Below are 17559 nucleotides of genomic sequence, written 5' to 3'. Positions count from 1 at the left end.
TGTGCCTGTGGATGTATTTGGAGACAGAGAGATAGGAGAGAGGTCAGGTTCAGATCAGCTCCTGCATTTTTCAGCATTTTCTTTAAAAAAAGATAGATTAAGAGTCAGATAAACTTAGATTTTTTGTCTGGAACACATACTGGATTTTACCCTCTACAACATAACCCCTACTTCAAATCAAAACTTAAAACCTACAACCTGATATTGGACGGAATTACGGAATCACCTGGAAGGTTCACAACTACCAAGGATTTTTACTCTATACAGCAAATTCTCTGGAAAACAACAGAAACCTGAAAACACCATCCAACCTGGAACTGAGTGAGTAATGTTTAGTCTGAAACTATATCTTATTTCCAAAAGCCAAGAAGAAAAATACACAACATTACTTTATAAGGACTGAATTCTAACATAATTCTGCCAAGCTTGATACAGCTTCAACTATTATTATTATATTATTCAACTAGCACTGACGTGTCAAGTGAGAGGTGTCAAAGCCCATTAGCCCAACAATGGCAGGAGAGTCACACAGTCTACCCCAACCAAATGGAGAGGCCTTAGAAGCTCCCTCCCGCTGTTCAGAGGCAATTAAAATACAGTACCCTGTGCATGTAAAGAATGAGAAGTCAAGAAAAGATTACAAAATGAAGCTCCTTATGGAAAATCAAGAGACACTTTTTGCTGACTATTACAAAAATGGGAACATCAGCAACCTTATCTTCCACACAAACCATCCCCGGGCATGGCACAGTGCTATATTAGCACACTACCCCTCTGTTACGAGAGCGGGGATTACCGAGGGGTGGAAACTCAGAATACTTGATAACTTGAGGACTCTGAGTCATGTAATATAAATATCTATAAGTCCGGAACAGTGATCGTACAAAGTAACCACAAACAGCTTCAGCTGGACTTTCACCTAATCAAAGAATTAGCCCAACAGGAGAAGCTCTCCCTTGATAAAGATACCCCCCACCCCGAGCGGGTCAAACCAGAGCTCTTCATTATGTAACACCACAGACGAGCAACCCCAGCGGAGAGTCAACCTCCCAGCACGGACTACCACTCCCTCATTGAAATGAAGGACAAATTCACCCAGCTGGAGGTAAGACAGGTGGAGCTGGAACAGCAGGTGATTACACTTCAGTCAGCACAGACCCAGACAACAGTCCAGCACAACAACACCCCTTAACCAGACCCGGAGAGCTGGAGGTGGACAGAGACATATCTGCACTCTGGACTGTGGTGAGACAACTTCAACAGGAGAAAGAGCAGAATCAGGAGAAGAACAGAGCATTAGAGGAGAGGATCGGACTGCTGGTGGAGGAGAGGTTGAGGGGGACGGAGGAGAGGGTGAGGGGACGGAGGAGAGGTTGAGGGGGACGGAGGAGAGGTTGAGGGGGACGGCGTGTGACAGAGAACAACCCACTAGAGAGGTGGCCACCCCCACAGAGAAGCCAGCAGAACAGCCCACCCCAGCACCTGACAAAAGTTTCGACACCACAGCAGAACAGTCCACACCAGACCCTGACCATAGAGTCGACACCACAGCAGAACAGACAAATGAAGAACCACAAGCCCAGCGGCTCTCACCCCCTCCGAGCACCCCCCCTGTCAGCCACCCTGATAGCCCTTCTGACAACCCCCTCACACCCACTGAGGACAAACACAAGACACAGATTGTACTACTTATGGACTCAAATGGGAAATATATAGAAGAAAAAAACTTTTCCCAAACATAGTGTGTCTAAACTCTGGTGTCCAAACACCCAGCGTGCCCTCGACCTTCTGTCTGAGGACCAACTAGGTTCACCCAGCCACATAATAATACACACAGGCACAAACGACCTGAGAGCACAGCAGGAAAGGGTGGCAACAGCACTGAAGGGAGTGATTGAAAAGGCTTCTTCTACTTTCCCCAACGCACAAGTGGTTATCTCCACCCTGCTACCACGAAAAGACTTCCACCCTGCCACAATACAGCGGGTAAACGCAAGTATTTCCCGTGACTGTGCCTCAAAACCAAATGTTTTCCTGGCCCACCACTCCACCCTGGACTTGAACAGCCTCTATGACCAGGTCCACCTCTACAAGGCAGCAGTGCCCACCTTTGCCAGGACCCTAAAGGACATCGCTCTCAAACGTATCCCCAACACTTCACACAGGAGCAACAGATCAATAGACTCTCCACCCAGACCAGCGAGACACCCTCCCAGACCTGCAGGACCCCCCTGGACCTACACATAGAGGACCCACGCCAAGAGGAATTACATCCAGACCACAGTACACCCAGACACATCCACACCCCCACCCCAACCAATCAACACCCCCCACGTCAACCATGCCCACACCCCATTTAGGCCCCCTCAGATCAGACCTATGCCACTCCTGCCCACCCCATGCACCCCACCCCCGCAAAGAGGGCCTCAACATGGAAGCCACACATACGCCCAGGTAGTGAGCGGGCAAACAGTCCCAACCCCCACTCTCACACTCGCCCAAGCCAATAGCATGTACCAGATGCTCAGCAGGCTCTGCTCACACTTACTGGCCTGAGGCCAAACCACACGACCAACAACATTGGACATTCTATGGAACAAAAAGCCTTCACTATATCATCCTGGAATATCCAAGGTCTGAGGTCATCTGCCTTTGGCCTAAAGAGCAGAAACCCGGACTTCACCAAAGAAATCGGTAACACAGACATTGTCATCCTGCAAGAAACCTGGTATAGAGGAGACGGACCCACTGGTTGCCCTCTAGGTTACAGAGAGCTGGTAGTCCCATCCACCAAACTACCAGGTGTGAAACAGGGAAGGGACTCAGGGGGTATGCTAATTTGATATAGAGCAGACCTAACTCACTCCATTAAATTAATCAAAACAGGAACATTCTACATTTGGCTAGAAATTCAAAAGGAAATTATCCCAACAGAGAAAAATGTCCTCCTGTGTGCTACCTATATCCCCCACTAGAATCCCCATATTTTAATGAAGACAGCTTCTCCATCCTGGAGGGCGAAATCAATCATTTCCAGGCCCAGGGACATGTACTAGTCTGTGGCGACCTAAATGCCAGAACCGGACAAGAACCTGACACCCTCAGCACACAGGGGGACAAACATCTGCCTGGAGGTGACAGCATCCCCTCCCACATATGCCCCCTAGGCACAACTATGACAACATAACCAACAAAAACGGGTCACAACTCCTGCAGCTCTGTCGCACGCTGGGTATGTACATAGTCAACGGTAGGCTTCGAGGGGACTCCTATGGTAGATACACCTATAGCTCATCTCTTGGCAGTAGTACTGTAGACTACTTTATCACTGACCTCAACCCAGAATCTCTCAGAGCGTTCACAGTCAGTCCACTAACACCCCTATCAGACCACAGCAAAATCACAGTCTACTTAAACAGAGCAATACTCAACCACGAGGCATCAAAGCCAAAGGAACTGAGTAACATTAAGAAATGCTATAGGTGGAAGGAATGCAGTTTGGAAACCTACCAAAAACAATTAGGCAACAACAAATTCAATCCCTTTTAGACAATTTCCTGGGTAAAACGTTCCACTGTAATAGTGAAGGTGTAAACTTGGCAGTAGAAAATCTTAACAGTATATTTGACCTCTCAGCTTCCCTATCAAATCTAAAAATCTCAAATAGAAAACCGAAGAAAATTAACAATAATGACAAATGGTTTGATGAGGAATGCAAAAATCTAAGAAAGAAATTGAGAAACCTGTCCAACCAAAAACATAGAGACCCGGAAAACCTGAGTCTACGCCTTCACTATGGTGAATCACTAAAACAATACAGAAACACACTACGGAAAAAGAAGGAACAGCATGTCAGAAATCAGCTCAATGCAATTGAAGAATCCATAGACTCTAACCACTTCTGGGAAAATTGGAAAACACTAAACAAACAACAACACGAAGAATTATCTATCCAAAATGGAGATGTCTGGGTAAACCACTTCTCCAATCTTTTTGGTTCTATAACAAAGAACAAAGAGCAAAAACATATACATGATCAACTACAGATCTTAGAATCAACTATTAAAGACTACCAGAACCCACTGGATTCTCCAATTACATTGAATGAGTTACAGGACAAAATAAAAACCCTCCAACCCAAAAAGGCCTGTGGTGTCGATGTTATCCTCAATGAAATGATCAAATATACAGACAACAAATTCCAACTGGCTATACTAAAACTCTTTAACATCATACTTAGCTCTGGCATCTTCCCCAATATTTGGAACCAAGGACTGATCACCCCAATCCACAAAAGTGGAGACAAATTTGACCCCAATAACTACCGTGGAATATGTGTCAACAGTAACCTTGGGAAAATCCTCTGCATTATTATTAACAGCAGACTCGTACATTTCCTCAATGAAAACAATGTACTGAGCAAATGTCAAATTGGCTTTTTACCAAATTACCGTACAACAGACCATGTATTCACCCTGCACACCTTAATTGACAACCAAACAAACCAAAACAAAGGCAAAGTCTTCTCATGCTTTGTTGATTTCAAAAAAGCCTTCGACTCAATTTGGCATGAGGGTCTGCTATACAAACTGATGGAAAGTGGTGTTGGGGGTAAAACATATGACATTATAAAATCCATGTACACAAACAACAAGTGTGCGGTTAAAATTGGCAAAAACACACACATTTCTTCACACAGGGTCGTGGGGTTAGACAGGGATGCAGCTTAAGCCCCACCCTCTTCAACATATATATCAACGAACTGGCGCGGGCACTAGAAAAGTCTGCAGCACCCGGCCTCCCCTGCTAGAATCCGAAGTCAAATGTCTGCTGTTTGCTGATGATCTGGTGCTTCTGTCACCAACCAAGGAGGGCCTACAGCAGCACCTAGATCTTATGCACAGATTCTGTCAGACCTGGGCCCTGACAGTAAATCTCAGTAAGACCAAAATAATGGTGTTCCAAAAGGTCGAGTCACCAGGACCACAAATACAAATTCCATCTCGACACTGTTGCCCTAGAGCACACAAAAACTATACATACCTTGGCCTAAACATCAGCGCCACAGGTAACTTCCACAAAGGTGTGAACGATCTGAGAGACAAGGCAAGAAGGGCATTCTATGCCATCAAAAGAAACATAAATTTCAACATACCAATTAGGATTTGGCTAAAAATACTTGAATCAGTCATAGAGCCCATTGCCCTTTATGGTTGTGAGGTCTGGGGTCCGCTCACCAACCAAGACTTCACAAAATGGGACAAACACCAAATTGAGACTCTGCACGCAGAATTCTGCAAAAATATCCTCCGTGTACAACGTAAAACACCAAATAATGCATGCAGAGCAGAATTAGGCCGATACCCACTAATTATCAAAATCCAGAAAAGAGCCATTAAATTCTACAACCACCTAAAAGGAAGCGATTCACAAACCTTCCATAACAAAGCCATCACAAACAGAGAGATGAACCTGGAGAAGAGTCCCCTAAGCAAACTGGTCCTGGGGCTCTGTTCACAAACACAAACACACCCTACAGAGCCCCAGGACAACAGCACAATTAGACCCAACCAAATCATGAGAAAACAAAAAAGATAATTACTTAACACATTGGAAAGAATTAACAAAAAAACAGAGCAAACTAGAATGCTATTTGGCCCTACACAGAGAGTACACAGCGGCAGAATACCTGACCACTGTGACTGACCCAAAATTAAGGAAAGCTTTGACTATGTACAGACTCAGTGAGCATAGCCTTGCTATTGAGAAAGGCCGCCGTAGGCAGACATGGCTCTCAAGAGAAGACAGGCTATGTGCTCACTGCCCACAAAATGAGGTGGAAACTGAGCTGCACTTCCTAACCTCCTGCCCAATGTATGACCATATTAGAGAGACATATTTCCCCAGATCACACAGATCCACAAAGAATTCGAAAACATATCCAATTTTGAAAAACTCCCATACCTACTGGGTGAAATTCCACAGTGTGCCATCACAGCAGCAAGATTTGTGACCTGTTGCCACGAGAAAAGGGCAACCAGTGAAGAACAAACACCATTGTAAATACAACCCATATTTATGCTTATTTATTTTATCTTGTGTCCTTTAATTATTTGTACATTGTGTATATATATATATATATATATATATATATATATATATATATGTATATATGTATATATATATATATAATATGACATTTGTAATGTCTTTACTGTTTTGAAACTGTTGTATGTGTAATGTTTACTGTTAATTTTTGTTGTTTTTCACTTTATATATTCACTTTGTATGTTGTCTACCTCACTTGCTTTGGCAATGTTAACACATGTTTCCCATGCCAATAAAGCCCTTGAATTGAATTGAATTGAAATTGAATTGTATTTCAAGGCCTACCTTGAAAATCAGTGCCTCTTTGCTTGACACCATGGGAAAATCAACAGAAATCAGCCAAGACCTCAGAAAACAAATGTGTTGACCTCCACGAGTCTGGTTCATCCTTGGGAGCAATTTCCAAACGCCTGAAGTTACCACGTTCGTGTGTACAAACAATAGTACGCAAGTATAAAAAAAACATGGGACGACGCAGCCATTATACTGCTCAGGAAGGAGACGCGTTCTGTCTCCTTGAGATGAATGTACTTTGGTGCGACAAGTGCAAATCAATCTCCGAACAACAGCAAAGGACCTTGTGAAGATGCTGGAGGAAACCGGCACAAAAGTGAGAAGAGAGGAATTTTTACTAGGGTTAAATGCCAAGAATTTTGAACCTGAGTTTAAATGTATTTGACTGAGGTCTATGTAAACTTCTGACTTCAACAGTATCTCAAAGTGCAGTTTTCAGACCACAAAACTAATTTTAGACCACAGGGATCTTAATCCAGGAGGGGATTGTCTGCTGCTGTTACCAGGAAGCTTGATCTTTTAAGCTAATGTTAGCCACTTAGCATTATCAAGTTAGCAAAACCTGGAAATAATAGTATTTGGTACGTCTTAGTTAACTTAATAGTAATAACATATCTAACTGGCAAACAGTACATTTCCTGTAAATTGACCACCTCACTTAAAATGGAAATATTTACTTTTTTGGGTACCTGATCAAATTCACATAAATATGAGTTATAGATCGATAATTCTGCTTGAAAGCAAGTCCAAGAAGCGGTAGACCTGTTCTATGTGGGCTATTTCTATGCTTCTCGTTATTAAGTTTTGTTTTTGCGTCTCCAACTTTCCGTTTTGTATAACAGCATCAAACCACTGAAACAATATTCTTGGTTATGGAAAATGCTGTATATTTCACAGATGGTGCAATGATTCTCTGCACTATACTATGTTATTTTGTTTGTCACACAAACTGAAAGGAGGCAATTATTTAGTTTTAGCAACCAGGAGATGGTGAAACAGGAGTGAATCATCTCACAAAGCCTGTTTTCTTGTTAACAATCACTTTTCTTGTTAATAAGCACTTGACTGGCTCAAACAGCTGTTTTGTGAAACTAGTACATGTAGGCTTCATAGTGAAAAATAATGTAACGGGAAATGATGAATGCGATCTGCTTTATCTATTAACTAGTGCATAAGTTGAATGCAGATATTTATTTAAGAAGTACAAATATTCAAAAACAACTCAATTTGAAAATCATACCGAGCGTATTTCTAAATACCCCAGGATACTGTATACTGCTCAAACCTAGCTATCTCCATTTTAAAGTAGTCAATGTTCTTCTTCATTGGATGATCGCTCCCAACTCTCGAATCCCCACCCAGTTGACTCATTTAAAATAGTGGAATCCCTCAATGGCAATGCCCATGATACAGGGGTTATATCTATGACGAGTCCTCTATGACAACAGGCACAACTCTGATATAACGTTGTTTTGGGGAAGTTGCAGAAAGGCCACATGCTTCCACTTATATCAGTGCATTCGTAATAACAAAAGTATTACAAAATGTATATTTGATCAAATAAGAGGCACGTAGCAAATTAGCAATAAAATGTTTGTTGACCAAATTCGACACCTCGTGGACTTATTTTCCTCTCTGAGGGTCAATGGCCACCTCTCTGAGGGTCAATGGGCACAGTGCAATTTGGAGGTTCCTATCTATTCCTATAGATGCTTGGCCATTTTACTCACATTAGTATTCTAGGAGAACTCAATATACAGGCTAGCTAAAATGGTCTCCGTTTGCCAGTTGAGCTGAGGGTGATTCGGGTCTTCACTCCCCTACGCACGGCAGCTCAAGAAAATCAATTGGGTTTAGCTGTTTGCACGGAGCAACACAATGAGTTCATCTCATCCCTCTCAAACAGTGGACTTCTTATTGGACAATCCTGGTCCTGCTTTTAACTGTTCAGATTCTTCATTGGTTTTCTTTCACTCTCTGTTTTGTCTTGTGTTTGTACATTTACTGTGACTTGAAAACCCAAAGATCTCCATTATGTTTGTAAATGATGAAGAGATTTTAATTGGTTGAAGATATATTTTTTTGTATTCCTCATTTTTATATAAAATGTTTATGAATCCTAGACAATAAACATACTTTACCTGAATCTTCTGCATGTCAATTACCTCCATTTGTAATTGACTGATTCGTGTCTCTCATAATTGTTTTAATTTGATTTATTTATTATTTATTATTTAACTAGGCAAGTCAGTAAAGAACAAATTCTTATTTTCAATGGCAGCCTAGGAACAGTGGGATAACTGCCTGTTCAGGGGCAGAACGACAGATTTGTACCTTGTCAGTTCGGGGGTTTTGAACTTGCAACCTCCCAGCTACTAGTCCAATGCTCTAACCACTAGGCTACCCTGTCGCCCCATAATAGTTATTGCATAGTAAGAATTTTCTGAGTCTATTGTGGGGCCATGTCCCTTTACACATCAGCCTGTTGTGAATTTGGAGCTCTCATAGCACTCATCTCCTCCCTGCTGTGACGAGCATGTCTATCTGGAGACGAGATGTAACAAGAGACCAAGGTGACATGACAAGCTGATATTGTCACATTATACCTAGCTTTGTCACAGCAATATCCTGTTACCAGGGGAGCTGGGCGTGTGGGTGTAAGGAGGTGGATACACAGACAGTAGGAGATCTACAATCACATCTGTCTTCATTAAAAGCTACGCTCCACCACGGGAATAGGAGAATCAACATAGACAGCGCTGCTAATTTATGTATTCATCAACTTCGGTACATAAGCATCTTTGTTTGTACCTGTTCCCCCATGACATACGCACAGCACACACACAGCACACACACTGCATCTCCTCACCGGGCCAATGTACAGTACAGTACTCAAACCACGCTGGTCTTTATCTGAAATGGTTTTATTTAAATATAAATATGTGTACAAAGTTACAAGCAACAATAGCTCATTTTTAGCAAATAAAATCCTTAATACATTATTAAAAAAACAAAATGAACCAAACCAACAAATGTGTTCCCAAAAAGCATAGTTTATCTTTCTGCATTCAGTGATTGATGGACAACGGAACAGAAGGAGAGAAAATGTGTTCCCAAAAAGCATAGTTTATCTTTCTGCATTCAGTGATTGATGGACAACGGAACATTGTGGACCCAAATAAAATCAATCAAGATATAGATTTATATGTATATATATAATATAAAGATACTTTACAGTAAAGCAGCTTACAAGCTGTACATTAAGGCTTATATAAAATATAAAAATAAAGACGAGTGATGATCTTTTTTGAAATCACTTGGTTCACTTAGTGACGTTTGTTTTCCAATTGGGCCGACCGACCGGTAGCACGGCTCTCGACACAAAATGGCAGTACAGGGATCCAGCAGTGTCCAGAACCGGAATGCAACTGAGCCAGGTGCAGTAAGCAGTCTCTCAAACAAGCATAATGAACATGGAAAAGAAATGCTGAAGAGTTTCACTAGACACATCATCTGCATGCAACAGAGAAATAATGGGCCTTCTTCACCCATTTGTACAGTTGATCTAGTCAGTATTTCAGGGTAGTACTGTGTTTTTGTAAACATATTGAAGCTACTTGATTGTGTCATAAAGACTGGTGTGTGGATGGTGTCTGAAGAGGGACAGTTTCACAAGTAGAACCCATCTTAGCCTGTTCAAGTTGAGACTGCACCTTGAGATTATTCAAGTTCAAGATTGACACCATTTTACAAACCACATTCTCTGATTGTTCTGGAAATAGTCTCCATTTAGCAATCTGGTAAACACAGAAGTAATACAGTACCCAGAGGAATTCATCTCTATCCCTAACTCTTTCAATACACTGCTATGTACTGTAGCTCACCATCTTTGGGTTTTTCCATTTCCTTTTCTTGTCCTCCAGGGTAGAACGGTAACACACAGGCTGTCTCTCTATGAGGTGAAGGCTAGGATACACATTCTCTCCATACCTCACTCTGCTTTCACTCCCCAATAACCCGCACACAAGCTAAACTTATTGTTTTGCTAAGCGGCTGCCATTGTGGAGCTCAGGCTTCTTGAAATTGATAGAGAGACACGAATGTGCTTAGAACTCCTTTCACATGCCGACAAACACCAAATGACCACAATGTGTTGACTTTTAATTTTTTTTTATGAAGATGTCTGTATTTTTTATTTTGTTCATTCTGTTAGAAGTTCTATTTGTCTGAGCAGTCTGTTCTTTTTGAGAAATGTTAGCTAGGCTCCAGCATCCAGTTAGTTTAGGCCACCCAAAGTCATGAGATGCTCCTGTCTGGTGATTTCCAGTTTGCCTTCCTCCCATCCCCTCACTGGTAAAACAAAACCAGCGCCATGTCAGAATAGCAGGCTCATCTTTGAAGTAGCAGACACTGTAGTAGATTATTTATTGATGGGGAATGTGAGTGGCACATCACAATCATTGACTCCATTGGGGCTCAATTGGAATGCCATTGGGACTCCATTGGGACCATTCAATCCCAGAATGACAACTGAATAACAAATAAGGAAGGCAATCCATGTCACCTACATCTCCTTCCAAAACGTGTCCAGGAGAAGGACCAGCCATCCAGTTCTCTCTCCTCATGTTAGTCTGGCCACACCTCCTATAGAGATGACCAATGTTTCTCCTTTACATGGCCCTTCGCGCTCCACCCCCTGTTCCGCTGTCCAATCAGACGTGAGTCTGCATGCGTTGTGACGGCCGTCCGTAGTCGGACTGCTGGGAGGAGACCTGCGATGATGCATAGGAGAAACGAGAGGAGCTAGACACCTTGCTAGCCTGGTCTGATTGATCGTAGGCGTCCACCTTCTCGTAGGAGGCGGGCTTGACGTAGCTGGTGAAGGCTCGTCCGTATGTGGCGGCGGTGGGCAGGTAGGCAGAGCCGCTGTAGACGGGGTCGGTGGGGTAGATGGCTCCGGGCTGGGCTGCCGCTGCCTGCTGCTGCTCGTAGGTGGAGCGGGCCCCTGTGGTGGTGGCGTAGCGGTGGGAGAAGTCGTAGATGCGGGGCTGTGTGGCTGCCACCACTGTGTGCTGGCCGTACAGCGGGCTGGGGGAGGGCAGCTGGGATGGCGTGTAGACAGGACGGGGGTTGGGCACGTAATCTGAGAAACCACTGCGGATCACCCGGTCCTCGTGAGCATGCACGTTGTAGTAGCCGTTAGTGGGGTCCTGAGGGGACAGGAAATAACAACAGGGTGTTAAGTTGTTCAACTGCTTTTAAACATACTGTATTTATATAGAGATGTCAGACTTTTTCAAAACACCCAGCAAAACAACATGCAACAAATGCTCAACAAATGTTTGCATTTTTTTTCCCATGCATGTATATTGTATAAACATTGTATAAGTGAGTGTTTCTCCTTACGGTTTTTACCTTGATGTCGGACCTCTCGTCCTCGTCCTCCTCCAGCAGGTCACTGTGTTCCGTCCGGGACGTCCCAGGAGACTCACTGCTGTTGGGGGCCTGAGGGGGAAACAACAGGCCCTACAATTACAAAGGTGGAACATCTTAGACTCAGACGAACATGAGCACAACAAAATCACTGTACTGTGTATCATCACATCATCACAGTAATATACATTATATACTGTATATCTGTTATATAAAGATGAAAAGGTATTTGAAAACCTACTGAAAGTGATTGAACGGAGGCATTTACCATCGGCTCCTTGACATCCTCCTCATCATCGTTGCCACGGGTAGCATTGTGGTCGCTGTGCACAATCTGAACTCTGATGTCACTCTTTGAGAGGCGTGTGCACTTTTTACCTGTGAGGATTCAAAAGAGACAGGTGATTTAGAAACGATTCTAATACTGCTTTTCATGCCTGTTGCCTTTATAGAAAATGATTTGATTGTGCTCCTTTCATGAAGTTGAAACTAGCCATGCATGACTAAGGGTTGGGGTCAGTTCTATTTCAATTCAGTCAGTTCACATTGATTGAAAAATATTGAGTGAATAGTCATTTACTGAATGTCAATTCATTTCCTTGAATAGGGTGAATTGAGATGGAATGTAGCCCAACCCCAGTATGGCCCATATCTGACCTTCGACCTCACCTTTTCCGGTGTGCCTGCAGCAGAGAGAGACCAGGGTTACGACACAGATAAGCAGGACACACCCTCCGCCCACCGCCGCCCCAATGATGATCATCATGGGCAGGGCCTCTGTAAGGAGAGAGAGGAAAAGAGAAAAGACTCAGGATCTTGCTACTGATCAGAGTCAGACAGGCAGGACTAGATCCAGTCTCCTATTCTAACGCCACTCTACTCATTCCCCCCCAACTAATCTCTGCCAACGCCTGCTCCTATATAAATGCATCTGCAGTAAGTCTCATGGTCCCTCAGAAACACACACACACACACACACACACACACACACACACACACACACACACACACACACACACACACACACACACACACACACACACACACACACACACACTTAGAGTCCCCTGCGTCCCCACAGCCTCGGCTATTGTGTTTAATCTCTCTGGAAGAAGGGTAACAAGGCCTGACATGCAATGAAGCAATAGACAGTAATCTAATTAGAGATTCCAGGAGAGAGATACGGCGCACCGCTCAACTCTCCCGAGACCCCGGCTGAGCTGCCTTGATGTAAATTGCTGGCGAGGACCTTATTTTTGGTGTCTACTGCAGCAAAGTCCTTACTTCCTTACCTCCGCCAACTCCAGTGTGCAGAGTGTGTGTGTGTGTGTGCATGTATGTGTGTGTGTGAGTAAGTAAATTGTGGTTTAAGTAAATTTGAAGAGGGTGGCTCTCATACACTTAGAGAGAGAGAGGGAGCTAAGGGACCACCGGCGGCTCGGCCCCAGGACACCTGTGGCCTGATCTAATTGACTTTAGTCCCCAATCCATATCTATGTTATTGGCCCAATGTATTCATTAAGGCCCACCATCTGCTGATTAAATTATATTGATTAAAATAGTATTATTAAGATAAGCACTCAATTGGAGTTCTGCTTTGACCTCATCTAACCCCTCTCTCTTCCCAGCACCGTCTCTCCACAGTGTTCGTCTTAGTGAGATTGGTCATGCTGACTGTGTGAGATGATAGATAATAAGGACCCCAGTCCAGTTCCTACCCGTACCTTGCTCCTTGAGGGTGACCAGCGCGGTGCCTGTGCCGAAGCGGTTCCATGCGGTGCAGTTGTAGCGGAGTAGGAAGTCCTGGGCCAGGGTCTCAGACAGGACCAGGGAGGACAGGACCCCGTGGTCGCTGGTCACCGTCTGGACAGAGAAACGACCGGAGGAGCCCGAGGAGAGGGTCACGTCTCCAAACGTCCACACCTAGTGAGAAAGATGGGAGATGAACAGCAGGTGAGTGGCTAGCAGCGCTGTCAGAGCTCAGATCAACCACTACTTCCCATGTTTAGATCAATCCCTCTCACCAACCACCCTCCTTCCCCCTCTCTTTCCTTCTCTCTATTTTCCTCCCTCTCCATCCACCTGGCTGACATTGCTAAGAGCCGTAGGTCTAAATTGCCTCCTACGTCTTGCCCTGGAGGTAAGCCCTGTCAGCCTCTAAGCCCTGCCAGATCTGTGAGACTGTGTAAGATGCTCCTGTTGGTGCTGAAGCCTCTCTCCTGCTGCTAGGTAAGGTCAACGGGGTGACTGCCTCTCCCTCTCCCTCCCCCTCAGACCCTAATTATCCTCTGTCAGAGCTGCCCACGCACCCAGGGTCACCTGACGGGTCAGCCCACCGAGGCCTGATGGATGCAGCGCTAATTGAGCCATGTGGTTTGGCTGCAGCCTGCAGAAGGCTCCCCCCCCCCCCCAAACCTTTCTGTTCTCTCTCTCTCTTTCTCATCCCCATTGAGTGGTGAAGGGATGATGTGTGTGTGTGAAGGTGGGGGGATTCAGTGTGTATTAAATGTGCACACACTTGTGTGTGTGAGCACATGCACGCACGCAAGCACACACACACACACACACACACACACACACACACACACACACACACACACACACACACACACACACACACACACACACACACACACACACACACACAAACATTGAAACAGGAAAGACAGGAAAAGACAAGAGGCTCACTTACAATCTTGTCAGGCGGGGGGCTGTTTCCCACCAGGCACTCTAGCTTGCCCTTGGAGTGCTTGACAGCGTGCTGTGTGGCGTCCGCTGTAATGATAGGTGGGCCTGGAGAGAGAGAGAGAGAGAAAGTGTTTGTGTGAGAGAGTCGTGGGGGAGAGAAAGAGGGAGATTTTGAGACATTGACATTTTAAACATAGATGCATTGTCAGATGGTTGACACATATGATGCTTGAGTAAACATTCTACATAGATAATACCAAACGTGCATCTTTAATATTCTACATCTAAAAGTCAACCAAAAACAACATGTTGAAAGTGATATTGAATTAGCCCTATTTTCAGACTATTGAGACTCATATGAGACTTACCGTTGACAGTGAGCGTGACGTCCCTCTCAGCCACACCGATGCGGGGGACGATGGCCTTGCAGGTATATGTCCCAGCATCCTCCTGGGTGACAGCCTTCAGCTGCAGGGTGTTGCCATTACTGAGCACCTGGGGAGGGAGACGAGGGGTAGGAGGGAGAGGAGGGGAGGGAGAGGAGGGGTAAGAGGGAGACGGGAGGGAGAGGAGGGGAGGGAGAGGGGAAATCAGAGAGAGAGAGGGGTGGACAGGAGGGATAAGAGGGGAGGGAGGGGAGCGCGTGAGTGTCTTTTTAGCAGCAGTTCATTGGGGCAGTTGTTGCAGCAGAACGGATGTGGCCGTACGTACAGTCTCTCCAGCTCCTACACTCTGTTTCAGTTTCATTTAATGGTGGTGACAATGCTGTGGCTTTAATCCCAGACATGAAGCACTCCAGCCACTGCTGCTCTGACTCCTCTGGAGTGACCATGCTGCCGTGGAGATTGTCCTAATTAAACGTTGCCGGCAGAGCATAACGTTATCATGGTGTGAGTGGGCCGTAGCCTTTAGAGGCTTCTACAGTTCGCTCTACACTTGCGCACTCGTTGGCTCATTGATCCCACCATTCCATCAAGCTGTGATTAATCCATTTCCTCTCCCTCTACGCCCCTCCTCTCCCTCCCTCCGTCCTTTCACTCCCACTCTCCATTTTCTATTCAACCACAATTATAGAGTAACCTAATGAATCCATTACCGGTAGTTGTGTGAGGCGTGGTGGCCGCGGTGCATGTGGATTAGAGAGCACCGCCTGTTCTTTTCTTCCGGAGAGCGTCGGTTCAGTCTGGGAGATGGGAGATGATAGCATGGCTTTTACAGCATCGCCTGCTGTCCTGCAGCTCTCTTCTCTTTAGCGGTGGCGTTTTTAGCAAAAGCTGCCTCTGAAATCCGATTAAACACCGGGAGAGAGGCTCCCTGGAGATAGCATTGATAGTGTTGCCTGGGGTGGGGTGGGAGACCTTGAACCAGGATGATGCAAACTAAAGGTGGAACTGGGCTGGTTGTAAGCTACCTCACATATTCCTCCCTAGATGTTCTTTGTGTTGTGTCTTGGTCCGGGTTGAGGAGCGGTTTGAGAAGCTGTTCTCGGAGTGGGATGTGAAATGTGTCGGCTGGTTTTTAACTAGTGTGTCTCAACTGTGGATGTGATTGATTTAGTGGTCACGTTGTTATGACAGAGTGTCACCTCCCCTGCTCTCAGCAGTGTAAGAACCTGACAGTCATCACATACACTGCCTCTGAAGGTTTAGCTCTGATGTCTGAGGGCTTTCTCTCATTACACACTCGCATCCGACACACACACACACACACACACACACACACACACACACACACACACACACACACACACACACACACACACACACACACACACACACACACACACACACACACACACACACACACACACACACACACACACACACACACACACACACACAGTATAAGTATTGATTGAGATACTTGTCTTACCACGCTTGAGCCCTGTTTGGTCCAGGCCAGGGTGAGGGGAGGGTTGCCTGTCCAGGTGCAGGTGAAGGCAGCATCCATCCCAATGTCCACGTTCATGGGCTTGGGCTCCGATAGCAGCCTGGGACCAACTGTAGAGGAGCCCAGGACACCATTAGAACTAATACAGCCCTTATTCACCATTCAATTCATTATGACTTTATCATATCCCCTAAGGCATTTTCAAAGCACAAAGCACATTACACAGTATCCTCCAAAGACACAATAACTCTTGTGACGAGGGTGAACGTGTTCACAGACACACTACTCAGATTACACTACAGGCTACTAGTACTATGATACACTGATGTGCTCCACTCACATTGTACATCCACCAGGGTGCTGACGTTGGTGCTGCCCACTGAGTTGGACACCTCACAGGAGACAGGGTCTGTGAAGTACGAGTGGTCTACCGTCACCTCCAGGCTGTCCCCGTTCGCCTCTGAGATCGGGACTCCTCCCTTGGACCACCTGGACCACCAGATCACCACATCACATAGGGTTAGAATGTCAATTTACCACATCACATAGGGGTAGAAGGTCAATATACCAGCTCACATAGGGGTAGAAGGTCAATATACCAGCTCACATAGGGTTAGAAGGTCAATATGCCAGCTCACATGAAGTTGGAAGGTAAATTTACCACATCACATTGGGTTACAAGATCACTTTGGTTTACCAGAACACATTGGGTTACCATGTCACTTTGGGTCACTAGATAATTTTGAGTTGTGCCATAATGATAAAGTCCAAACTGTGCCAACTAAAAGGATAATAGTTCCATAATAATGCAGTACACACTGACTCTATGAAAGAAATGAACCCAATAAAGTGTAGGTTGAGGTGCTGTTTTTTACCTGTATCCTGTGATCTCAGGGTTGGCAGAGGCAGAGCAGATGAACAGAACCTTGGCTCCCTCCATGACAGTCTGGGGCTGGACGGACAGGGTCACTGATGGGGGGTCTGCAGGATGGAGGGGAACATTACTGAGAGGTAAACATAGTATGTGTCATATCTATCACTATGGAGGTGGCACGACTTCCACCGAAGTTGGTTCCTCTCCTTGTTCGGGCGGCGTTCGGCGTCACCGGTCTTCTAGCCATCGTCGATCCATTTTTCATTTTCCAT

The 17559-nt window shown here is 45.1% G+C and overlaps 1 protein-coding gene across 10 annotated transcripts in view; it reads right to left on the bottom strand.

Moving 5' to 3' along the window:
- Nucleotides 1-9316: 9316 nt before the first annotated feature.
- Nucleotides 9317-17559, bottom strand: part of LOC118364087 (kin of IRRE-like protein 3) — an 83098-nt gene continuing 74855 nt past the window's right edge. The window contains exons 6-15 of one of the 10 annotated variants that reach the window (XM_052489950.1): nt 17289-17394; nt 16754-16902; nt 16396-16523; nt 14892-15018; nt 14528-14628; nt 13554-13758; nt 12505-12612; nt 12077-12213; nt 11809-11928; nt 9317-11612 (exon numbers count right to left, since the gene is read on the bottom strand). In XM_052489950.1, coding sequence (XP_052345910.1) covers nt 11115-11612; nt 11809-11928; nt 12077-12213; nt 12505-12612; nt 13554-13758; nt 14528-14628; nt 14892-15018; nt 16396-16523; nt 16754-16902; nt 17289-17394 — 1679 coding nt within the window. In that variant the 3' untranslated portion in view covers nt 9317-11114. The remainder of the gene's footprint in view (nt 11613-11808; nt 11929-12076; nt 12214-12504; nt 12613-13553; nt 13759-14527; nt 14629-14891; nt 15019-16395; nt 16524-16753; nt 16903-17288; nt 17395-17559) is intronic. The other 9 variants (XM_052489952.1, XM_052489953.1, XM_052489955.1 and 6 more) reach the window with 9 other exon arrangements.

The sequence above is a fragment of the Oncorhynchus keta genome, chromosome 31 (genome assembly GCF_023373465.1).
Source record: "Oncorhynchus keta strain PuntledgeMale-10-30-2019 chromosome 31, Oket_V2, whole genome shotgun sequence".
NCBI lineage: Eukaryota > Metazoa > Chordata > Actinopteri > Salmoniformes > Salmonidae > Oncorhynchus > Oncorhynchus keta.
This window is presented reverse-complemented; position numbering and strand designations above follow the sequence as displayed.